General features: G+C 34.0%; 1 protein-coding gene across 2 annotated transcripts; it reads right to left on the reverse strand.

Moving 5' to 3' along the window:
- Nucleotides 1-1,228: 1,228 nt before the first annotated feature.
- LOC123715479 (two pore potassium channel protein sup-9-like) lies at nt 1,229-12,395 on the reverse strand. Of its 2 annotated transcripts, none has more exons than XM_045670501.1 (9): nt 11,922-12,395; nt 10,979-11,342; nt 10,626-10,781; nt 9,367-9,493; nt 9,092-9,282; nt 6,857-7,044; nt 6,387-6,501; nt 5,474-5,561; nt 1,229-5,007 (listed from the first exon to the last, which is right to left on the reverse strand). In XM_045670501.1, exons 2-9 carry the CDS (start codon nt 11,103-11,105, stop codon nt 4,395-4,397), a joined length of 1,605 nt encoding a protein of 534 aa, XP_045526457.1. In that variant the 5' UTR covers nt 11,106-11,342; nt 11,922-12,395; the 3' UTR covers nt 1,229-4,394. The 2 variants fall into 2 exon arrangements, with proteins under 2 accessions (XP_045526457.1, XP_045526456.1); XM_045670500.1 differs by having other exon boundaries at nt 11,918-12,395.
- Between the last annotated feature and the right edge of the window lie 465 nt (nt 12,396-12,860).

Here is a 12,860-nt window from a genome sequence, read left to right on the forward strand (position 1 = left end):
AGCGGTATACGAAGGTTGGATTTCCCGTTTCGGTTGTCCTGTAACAATAACAACGGACCAAGGACGCCAATTTGAAAGCAGAGTATTTGCATCTCTTTCTCGCTTACTAGGAATCGAAAAAACGCGTACAACTTCATACCACGCACAGTGTAACGGTATCATCGAACGATGGCACCGTGTCCTTAAAGCCGCATTAAAAGCAAGACTACAGACCGCAAGAAGCTGGATCAACGAGCTCCCAACCGTCCTACTCGGATTACGCGCCGCTATGCGAAGTGACACCGGCGTAAGCGCCGCTCAGCTTACCTACGGATGCAACATACGCTTACCCGGTGATTTCTTATCAACGACCCGCAATGACGTCATCATGGACTCTGGCTACATCGATCAGCTGCGCGACGCAATACGTAACTTGCAACCAATGCCGAGTCAACCACACAGCAACACAAAACCCATATTCGTTCACCGCGACCTGCAAACATGTGAATACGTATTCGTACGCGTAGCCGCCGTAAAGAAGCCATTACAAGCACCTTACGACGGACCCTATCGCGTGCTGAAACGAGACAGCAAGATATTCACGCTGCAGTTACCTAACCGTGAAATGAATATCTCTATCGACAGACTCAAACCTGCCTATACTATCACCGAGCAAGATGTGCCTACTGATACAACAACGAGTACCTGCAACAAGCAAAACACCATCCACCACCATCACAATGAACCATCAAATAGCCTGAAACATCAAAATGACAACACCCTGAAACATCAAGATGACAACAACCTGAAACAACAAGACACTGGGAACACCTCAATACCTACAAGAACAACTCGCCGAGGCCGCGTTATACGCCTGCCGGTACGCTTCGCTAGAGGGGGAATCCTGTAGGTGATTAGTACGTGTCGTCATGAAACAATAATTTGTTCTGAAAAGAACAGTTAATTGCGTTACCGTTAGGACAACTTTTTGCCGCGCCTCGATTTTATTGTCTACGCACCCTTCGCATCTTGGTACCACATGTTACCACTAGTGGCCAGGTAGGATAATTTTTGTATATAAATCTACAGTTTTTAAAAATAAACACATTCCACATTCCATCTTCACCTCTTCTCAACGAATTATTAGGAAGTTTTATTTTAACCAAACTAAACCAAACAACCTAAAGTAAAACTACCCTAAAATACATTAAAAACAATAAAGGCATTTTAAATTATTTTTTATTGAAATCCGATTTATTTTACAATTCGTTATAAATTACAACTTTTTCTAGATCAGTTAGCAGTCAAAGGTTTTATTAATATACAGACCTATCTTAGTGTTCGCCTTGATCTTAATTTGTGTCAACACACATGATATTGGCAACTATTCACTAACCATTGACATTATAAAATAACATGAGTGAGGGTACACACAAAAAACTTTTTATTTTGATAGATTTCATATCCTATCTATATTAGAATAAATAATAACTCATGATTAAGTGATATTAATAATAATTAAAAAAAATACTACTACACAGTATTACTGCGATAAATTACAAGTACCGCACGTCTAATGACTAGAGCCAACTCATGAAAATTAAAAAAAATATACATATATCTATTTTTGAATTAAGAACATGAGTTGGAAAATTAATTCACTAAGGTTTTGTCAAGTTATTGCATGTACACCCACCCAAACAAATTTAAATAAGTTTGTTATCCTAAGAATATGATTTTGGCACATTACTTATACTAATAAAAAAGTGGAATGTTTTGAATAAAACATACAAGAATGTACCATTTTCATTTCAAATTAAATTGGATACAAATGGTACCATTCTGGAAGCAATCAGGATATTAAATGAAAATATTATTTAAACATCCTTGGGGCCGTTCAAGTTTTACGTAACCAGATTTACTGCAATTTATCCCCCCCCCCCCACCTGTCAGCAAAAGTAAGCAAAGCTCTCAAAAATAATAGTACATAAACGTATTCATTTCTTGTAGAAATCCTCAAAAATGCATTTCGTTTTCAAGCATAGACAATGTGTAGGTAATATGTGTAAAAAAGTAAACCATTACTGATGACGTCACAAAATCGAACCCCCTCCCCCAATAGTACTTATGTAATACATGAACGGCCCAATTTCTTATTTAAGAAATAAATAAAGGCTTCTAACACAAAAAAGTGCATGCTCTTCGATATGGAAAAAACCTTATTAAGTACAATTTGGCATATTTATCACAGCAAAAATTATACACACAAATAATACAAGCAAAATATCACAGTACCGAAGTTATAAAAAGTATAATAAATCAGGTTGGCGGATCCATAAAAATTTAGTAATTACGCGTATTTTAATACGCTAAAACATCTAATTAAAAAAAATCGAAATTTCAATTTAATTCAACATTCCTTAATATTAATATCATTAAAAAAATCGCTTTTTGTAAGCGTTAACATTTTAATACTGGAAATTTGGCTTACTGTTATAATAAAACATATCTGGAGTCAGATATAGAAATCACTTTTAAAACTTAACAAGGAATGCTCACTGCAGTTATGACAGTTTTAGATTCGAATACGGGCCTCAATATAGTTCTAAACCACGTATAATGGTTTAACCTTTAAAAACAATTCAGTCAAACTGAAAATATACTCACAATCCTCAAATAAGTAACCAAATTAAAATCGACTTTCAATCTCTCACTGTTCAAGTTTAGGTCTTTTAAATGAAGATGGCGAAAAACTCTAAACATAATACTGAAGTATAAACATTTACCTTCGCTTGAATCTTACTCTAAGCAATCTACCCTCACTTGAGTCGAAAAATTATTTAAAACTGTAATATGAAATTTAAAAAAAACTGATTTTCCAGGGACAAATATTAGTGTTGACCAAAATTCTCAGTCCCTATGACTAGAACAATTTCCTTTTGGCCAATCCCAACATTGTACCGATTTCGTATAGTTTCGAAAGATTTTAATAACAGGTATTGTTGAGACTGGCGAAAGGCTTTCGTGCTCTTACTTACTTAGTAATATCTAATGTGGTCAAGGAACCAGGGAGTCAGATATCTACGGGCATACTATTGTTTACCATACACAATAAACGTATAAACTGTATGTAGTTTTTTTTTAAATTTGGCAACCCCATAAAAGTCAACTTCATTATAAATTATTATAATCTGTGAGAAAATTCCTAATATGTAGCAATATAAAAATAATAAAGTTGCGACTCCAACTTCTGCACTCTGTCCAATGAGACGAGCCAAGACATTTGAAAATTTAAAAAAAGAACAATATTTTGAAGTAATGTAATGTTTATATAGATTGAAGAACAAGACCTGGCTGTATGGACTAAAGTCCTTTGCCTTTCCCATTAGGGATAAATTAATATCAATTTATATAGATTGTTTTAATAGACCCACTATTTGTTGAATAAAAAATACTGTAATAATAAGTCCTATACAAATTGTATGGAAAGTGTCAATATTGACGTATAGTCGACGGTACTGATATTATGTTGTAAAGGTGCTAAAGGAAAATATAGTATGTCCGTAGAAAGTAAAATGCAAAGCACATTTCTATACAATATCTACACCGCGAAGCTCTTAATTTTGAATACTTAGATAATTAATAAATTAATACTATACTTGAAAATCGAGTCTTTATAATTAGTTGGCCCATTTTCAATACTAACTAATTTGCTTAAGTCGATTTATATGTGAATCCCGAGATCAATAATTAAAGTGTCACGATAGTTTGAGTTCTGAGTACAAATTTTGAAATTTTAAAATAGACAAAAAAATTATTTAAGCGCCATCTTGTGGAAGTTTAAAGTTGTAATATAAAAAAAATATTACATATTGGATATTTAATAAAAATTCACATATAAATCGACGTAAACATAGATTCGCTTAACTATGCAAGATACTTAAATTAGATTCACTTAATTGGCACTGTCAGATTTACGATTCGAAACCATTAATTCGAGTTGTGATTCCTCTATAGACACAACAAAAATATACAAATTACAATTTTAGGGTTTAAAAATCATCAGTTAATGAAAAAGGCTGATTAAGAGTCAAATTAATTCTGGACGACAACAGTTTTGACTAACAAACTGTAGTTAATTAAAACGTTACTAAGAACTAAATCTTCAGATCAGGCAAACGGTAGAGGCAGACCTTACGCTCGATGGGATGATGACATTAAAAAAATCTCGGGTCCTCAATGGATGCAAATAGCTCGAGATAAGAGAAAGATAGCAAGCCTTGGTGGAGGCCTTTACCGGAGAGGGTTCCTGATTCATACTAACTGTTACAAATAATTACTAACACAGGATAACCGGATATTAGTGGATCAGGAAATAATTTAAGGCTTAAAATAAAATAAATATAAATAAATCTTCAGATACTAGCCCGATGAGCGGGCCTACTCAACGTCAAAGTATCATTAACAAAGCAATATGTGTCATTCAAAAAGTATCCATAACTATCAATCGACACTTTATCCGACTGGAATCGTGCATCGCATAACAAGTCCTTATCAATAGATTTTCTCCTTTTAGCAAAAATAATCGATCCATCGAACGCGTATTCATCGTCGAAATGCAGTACCGCCTCGTCGTAGAAATAATTTTCACGCCGAACATTTCTATCAATGTTCTTCTTAAGTTTCTTCTTCTCGTAATTACTTCTCTCCGAGTAATAGTCGTCGACCAATGGATCGTTGCTTCGACCGTGCATATTTGTGTATGAGCTTTGAGGGCTGTATTGGCACATTTTCATACCCCTACGCAATTGTTCTCGTCGTCTCGCGACCAACTCTTGGAAATCTTCTGGCTCGATTGTGAATTCGTTTTTAGCGTTCATATAGAGGTACCCGGAAGCGGAGTGGAGGCGAAGGGTTTGTGAGTTGTATTTTGATGCAGATTTCTCGATATAACGAGGTATATTGCCTCTATAACGCGGTATTTGGCGCATGTTTGACGGCGATAGTGGATCGCGGTACGGTACCGATCTGAAATATTTGATGGTCCATTAAAATAATTTAAAAGCTATGACAATCGAATAGAAATATTTCTTTATAATACGGCTGTATGTATGACAACTTAATGAAGTCTGAAGCTGAAAAAGTATACAGTAATCTAAAAATAAGCTTTCCAGAGGACATGACAGGACTATGAAATCAGGAGCAGAGTGAAAAAAGATAAACAATGCCGAGCATAATAATAACCATGATCCATTGTTTACTCATTACACATGACATCTCACCGAAAGTGTTCCCTGTTTTAACCCAAAAAAGGCAAAGGAAATAATAGAGTAGGATATTGTATTAAGATAATTGAAATAACTAAAACTGTAAATATGATATTAGTTTGAATATAAATTGAAAAATAATAGGCTATTAGGGAATTTTAATTATTTCCTAAAAATAAGATAATAAACATTAAAGATTTAGAAAATTAGTACAAATTTGGACTTACGAGTTATGCCCGAAACAATTGCACGTACAACTGCATACGCTGGGCGCGTACTCCTCCTCCGAATAAAGCGGCATCATTGACGTGTCTCCTGTAACAATTATCGGAACAAAACTTAGAAATGCTTATTTTGAACAATTTTGTTATGGTTTGTAAATGATTCTAGAATCTAATTTTTAACCACGACTGTACTGATTCAGTTCTAAAGCTAAATCACAGCAAAAACATAAGTAATAAACTAAGTCTCTCAACGCAGTTCTTATACCGAAAAGAGTTGTGAGATCCATGTAATACCAAGTTGGTCAATTTATTGAGTCCCTACTGAAGGGACCTTCTGTCGTAAGTTATTACGTAGCTAACCAGATCATAGTATTGTCTTTTGTTAACACAGCTTTTACAAATTAAGAAAAGGCTTTTTAAACGGATTGAAGCTATGTATTATTATTAATGTATATCATTTCGCGTGCTTTACAGCGTGCGTGGTCACGGTAACTGAAGACAAAAGGTAATTGAATGTCAAAAGTATCACAGCTGTAGAGAAAGTTGTGTTTGTTGTTTACAGTTTATAATAATAATACATGGCTTAAATCCGTTTAAAACGTGTTTTCTCAACCAGATCATATCAATATTACAAAACTTATATGGTAGTTCCGCTTTATTCTCGAATTGACGGGCGATCTACCCATTTTAAAGGCTGTTTCTTCATTTTAGTTATTTATTGATAGCACAATAGATTGAAAGCATTCTATATTATGTAATTTAACAACGCCTGGGTATTCGGACGAGGGATTTAATAATTATAATGAGGCCTCATAGAACGATATATCAATGTACTTTCTGGGAAGCAACGCAAGCAATATCAGAATCCTTTCGGGAACTTCTTAAAACCCTAAAAGATAAGAACAAACAAAAGTACCAGGTTTTATCATCCGTGGCGTAGCCGGAAGTCGTGTGCCGCGAGACACGCCCCTGAGCACGTCACCATCAGCTGTTATTACATCACCTTCCAATCGAACCGCCACTTGTTGCGCCTGGAATATTATTAGGACTAGTTCTTAAAACGTACCAACTTTAGTAACCTGGTAAAACACGTTTCAATATATTCTAGGTCGTTATAACTTTATAGCAATGAACAAATAGAAAAAAAATCGAATTAAAGTTTCAACCCGAAGTGATTTGACATTTAAGTTAACCGTAATATAATTTTAATCGAATTTTACTTCCCTTCAGTAAACTTCAACGAATAATTCAATTTTGGAGACTGCACTTAGATCAAGTCAATTTACTGAAAATTTTCCGTTCATCGGTCACGTTACTGAAGTTGATAATGAAAGATTGAAGAAAGACAAACATCAGCACTATACAAGAGATTTTAACTCAACGGACCTGTTCAGCTTGCTGTTGATCCCGCTTCTCATCCTCAGTATTCATCGTGACAAATCTCAGCACTAAGAGATTGAGACATGCCGCCACAATGGCTAAGCCGAAAAGAATGAAAATTAGAGCAAACATTACGTAGGACGGCTTGCGGTTTAGCGCGTTGTCCTTTTGAAGAGCGACCATGTCACCAAAACCTGAAACGTAATGAAGACTAAATTAAAAAAAAAAATTGATAAAAGAGAAATCTTACAAACACTTGCTATACGTTTATAGTATACGTACTGTGCAGAAGTTTTCTATCTGATACATATTCAGATAAGTAGCGCAGCAACCATTTAGGTCTGGACCTCAGATTTTGTATCTCATTTGTGGTCATTTGTCTTGATTTCAATAGGCAAATAGGTGATCGACCTAATGATTGAGACACCGTCAACTTTTTGGGTCTAAGGCACGCCCCGGTTTCCTCAGAATGTTTTCGTTTACCGCACGAGCGAGTGTTAAATGTACATAGATAAAAGATAAAAAGTCCATTGGTGAACAGCCAGGGTTCGAAGCTACAACCTCAAGTATATGCATCGCATGCTGAAGCCAATAGGCCAACCTAAGACACCATGTTGTGTGTGTGAGTAGATTTAACACTGCTTGGTTTTACAGAGTCCGCACACACACACACACAAAAACTTAAAAACCATCTTAATTCTAAACCTCAAAATGAATGTATACATAACCATAACCAATCCCGTAGTCGATCCAAGGGCCGAAAATATAATTTGCGTTTTCATCAATGACAGTTAGAATATTGGCAGTCATTGAACAACACAACCTAAGTAATGAATTTATTTACTTTTAAAAATATTATTTCAAATAAGATAATCGTAATTTACAGCACTGTAAGTTCCTGGCAGGCTAGAATAAAATAAAAAAAATGATTTTCTTTCCTTTCTATTTACAAGTACCTCCTCATATGAAAACGTAAAGTTCTTTTACTAATATCACGATTCTAAATAGATAGGAGAATAGAGACTATCCGTGCCCAGACTTCTAGATTTATAGAACAAAGCGAGTTAGACAAATTGTTTATTATAATATCTCTAAGCCTATAGTATTGTCTTTTGTTAACATAGCTTTTACACATTGAAAGAAAACACTTTTTTACCGGATTGAAGCACCACAACCGAAGCGTGTACGTCAAGACATTTTGAAATTTAAATAAAAAAACAAAAAACGCGCGCGTACGAACGCGTGCTTTTAAGAAACTGTATATGATTTCGCATGACCGATTTTGACACAATACAGGCTTAGAGATTGAAAGAAAACACTTTTTTACCGGATTGAAGCTATGTATTATTATAGATTTATAATTATTTTTACATAATTTTTAATATTTTATACAGCGTGCGTGGTCACGGTGACTGAAGACAAAAGGTGTTGAATGTCAAAAGTATCACAGCTGTAGAAAAAGTTGTGATATCTGTATTTATTTCCCCGGAGTTGATATCGACTTAATGATGACGGGTTTTTGCAGAAATGACTCACGGTGGCCTCTATGTTCGCGGATTGTTTGTCATGGGGTTATAATTTGGATTAAAATTAAAATAATAGCTTCAATCCGGTAAAAAAGTGTTTTCTTTCAATGTGTAAAAGCTATGTTAACAAAAGACAATACTACGTTCACTAATATTAAAGCCATCTCAAACTTGTACAACGCTTTAGTTAGAAGTATACTAGAGTGTAACTCGTCTGTTTTTGCTCCACATGAAGCTAAATTCTACCTTATGTTGGAGCGCATTCAGAATAAATTTACACGATATCTTTATAATAGACTGTATCGCGTCTTTCCCTAATATCCTTAGTAGTAGATCCTTAGAGTAGGAGTATCCTTATTATTAGTCTAAGGGATGGTGGGATACAATAAATTGTAAACCAGAAGGGACTTACAGTTGGCCTACTATGTACTGAAAGTCTTGCGGGGGTTTAGGTTTCTTTGTATCTATGGGGTCTGTGCGACGATGAAGGCCTAGGTTATTCCACAAGGGCGAGAACCAGTCTGTTGCACAGATCCCCGTTATCAAAGACTACTATAACTACTTACTAAATGCTGTCTCGCAGAGTGAGTTCACAGTTGCGATATTTTGTATAATATGTGATTAATATATACTTTATTATATTTTATTTTTCTTGACATTATCGTATTGGCATAGTCTGTAAGGATAATGTATTTATGTAATAAATAAGACTCACCGATGGTAGTAAGCGTGATGAAACAATAATACACACTGTCGAAGTAGCTCCAGCCTTCAAACTTAGAGAATGCCGCGGCTCCGCCTGCTATTGTTAAGGAAGAGAGAGTTGTGACCACGCATATGAGATCCACCTCTGACGCTTGCGTTTGACGACAGTTCATTGCTCGTTTTATCGATTTTATAATAACGCTGAAAAGTATACATATGTTTTTATATAAAACTTCTTAAATAAATAATTGTTTTTATTCAACATTTATAGACAACTTAATCTACCTGCTAAGTCTGTTGACTCTTTCACCGATGCTCTGGAACATGATCAGCCCAAGTGGAATACCCACAATAGCGTAAAACATCGTGAATAACTTTCCACCTATCGTTGAAGGCGTTGAATGTCCATAGCCTAGAATGTATATTTTGGCAAATAATAATAATAAATCATTTATATGCATGAAAGTGGTACATTTAAATCGAACAATTATAAAAAAAACCGCACAATCAGTCACACAAAAATAGGCATGCTAATGTCACATTAATTTCTATTTAAAAAAATCAATGGCGCTGCAACATTTTTAGGTCTGGGCCTCAGATCTCTGTATCTGTTTCATGATCATTTGTTAATCTAATAGGCAAGTAGGTGATCAGCCTTCTGTGCCTGACGCACGCCGTCGACTTTGTTTGGGTCTACGGCAAGCCGGTTTCCTTCACCGTTCGAGCGAGTGTTAAATGCGCACATAGAAGAAATCCATTGGTGCACAACCGGGGATCGAACTAACGACCTCAGGGATGAAAGTCGCATGTTGAAGCCACTAGGCCAACACTGCTCTAATTAATAATAAATTAATTTCTATTATGTCATATAATAAAAACATCTGTCATAATAATAAGCCAAGCAATTTATAATTAATTGTTGTCAAACTTATGATCCACAACTCGCTCATGCTATAAAGGCACCATGCTTTTAAAAATTTAATCATCATTAATTAATAGGTAAGAGATATGTCAGTCTCAGCTATAAGATAGAGATATAAATATACCTCATATAGCATATATGAGGTATATTTCAATCCCATTTTACACAATCTTATTAAGAATATGCATAATTAATTCATATTTTTTTATAAAATGCAAATTAAATAACTATTAAACCCAATTTTCATGATTTTGTTTTTTTTTTCAGCTACAGCTGTCGATTTGAAATAAATATAAATGATTAGTGGACGAGTGTCGTTGTAGAAATATTTTCCTTCGTTTGCAACTACAAAATTACTAAAATGTTTTTAAAACCACAGCTATTTGTGTCTATCGCCTTCAAGTGTATTGTTCAAAATTCCACATTAAAATTTTAAGGCGAAATTAAGACGCCTGTGTGACGAAGCTCTAGAAAATATATGAAGCCTTCATTAGCACTAATTAAAAACATATTGCTAGTTGCATTGCAAACTCAACTTTCACACAATACAGTTAAGTCCCGTGTACACTATCAAACTAGTTTTCAAAACATTCATCAAAACACATAAATTAAAGTCTCTCACCAATAGTAGTCAACACTGTAGTTGCATAGTAGAAAGCTCCTGTGAATTTCCACTGCTGCCCAGCCTTATGTGGCTCTGACTTCAGAACAACAGTCTCCATGACACGGAAGTCCTCTTCTGATATATTGTATTTGCGTATTATCATGCCTTCTATGGCTGGAATGTATTAAATGTAACTTAATATGCATTGTCTGGCTTATTTGGCTTAATTGGTAATACAGAGTGTAGATGTTGCTACAAGTTAGTAGGTCTTATTCCCATTGAAATAATGATAAATGTATAAGTTGCTCCAAAGACAAAATCTATTTATGAAGTTCTGGGACTTCTCATAGGTTAAGGGTATTATGGCTTACCTTGTAAAACTTCAAACCGATTTCTCTCTGTGGTAGATTCAAGTGCATCAAAGACAGCGGCACCAACAAGTAAATAAGTAAATGTACACACAATTAAAGATAGCGTGCGTACATTTTGCTTCTTCATCACTGCCGTGTGAACGCGGCCTTAGGCCATAAGGCCCACAACAAACTTTCTATATTCTACAGACTGTATCTAAGTGACCATAATGCAAAATCTATTAACAAATTCTAATGAATTTATTTAGCGTTGCCAAAATGTATTGACATTGTAAATTCACTGTTTTCTTTATCTATGGTAAATTGATCCCTTTTAGGAAGATTGGCTCACTGTCTGATTTCTTGAACTACATTAGTTTTAGATCTGAAAGAATTTTTTTTAATATTAAAAAAAGAACATAATTTGTTAACCTCAGCTTCAGATTGACATTAAGGATTAAGGTAAAGAGGTCAACAATGTTTTCTAAAATAAACTTAATAGAATCAGAAAGAAAATTATAAATGGCAACAGGACTCAGTGAAATTTTAGCCCACATTCAGATTATTTATAACACTTGGTATAAGCTCTAGCTCCTATAATTGAAAAAAAAAATTAACTTTGTGTATGTGTTTCATTTAAAAAATTATATAGTTAAAATTTTAAACATAAATATGTGTATAAATAAAAAATAAAATCCATATATTTTTTAACAAATAAAAGACTAAAAATTCATTATTGTTTATTTGTTCAAATTACCACGGTAAGATATTATAATGTCTAGGCAAGTTCAATAGGTCACAATACCATACAAAATACAATAAATTCCTAAGAATATTGAATTAAAAGAATGAAGTGCTCATAGAAGTATTTTAAAAATAAATTAAGACTTTACTGACAAGATGGAAATAGAACAAAGATATTTATAGCATTAGCGAAATAAAAATACAAAGAAAACTTACCTACTTTTAATATACGCAGATCAGAAGATGTTTATCTGCAATTATCCATCTCCAAATGTGCATTGCGAAGTAAGTTTATAAATATTTAATAATCTGCAAAGCTGCTAAAAATAACATTTCACAAAGTCCGCATTCGGAGGTCAGCCCACCTATACGTACATAAGTGGGTCACACTCAACATCAACATTTATAATCAAACGCCTCCAAAGTATATGCTTTGCAACATATTGAAATTACACGGCACATTTCTTGTTTTATATGTAAAATGAAAGAGATTTACATTTTAAAAGTCTATGTGCTATTATTATATCGGCACACCTGTTTTTCTTATCCTTTTAAAGCATACACTTATATAGCGCATTCCATACACTTATCTAGGAATCATTTTAATGAAATTCGGCAGCGATGGTCAGTTAACATAATCTAAGTTCATTGAAAATATATTTAAAATAATTTTTCCGCAAAAAATCCCTGCACTTCCTAGATTTGATTGACCTGGTTAGGGATGCCAGATGAAAAATTAATCAACATTGTTTATCCTCTTTAACCTGGCAATTTTTTTTACAACAAACAATATTTTACAGAGAACTACTATAAACCTGTAATAATTATTGTAATAAATGTTATCTTCCTTTATTTATTTAGTTAAATAAATAATAAAGAAATCAAATTGCGTTGATAATTAATGATCAATATATTGATAATAGCGCCACCTCTTGTCGTAAAAAGTATTCAACAATTAACATGGATCTGAATAGTATCATAGCCTGCTAATAAAATGTACAGATGGCGTTTTAACGATTAACGTTGGATAATATTATGATGTAGACGGGAACATTACCAAAATGTCACACGACCCGATGAATCGCGAAGCGTGTTGAGTTGAATCAAATTGTACTATTTTCTATGATTAGAATCACACTATGAACATCCGACGTCATTC

The sequence above is a fragment of the Pieris brassicae genome, chromosome 10, assembly GCF_905147105.1.
Source record: "Pieris brassicae chromosome 10, ilPieBrab1.1, whole genome shotgun sequence".
NCBI lineage: Eukaryota > Metazoa > Arthropoda > Insecta > Lepidoptera > Pieridae > Pieris > Pieris brassicae.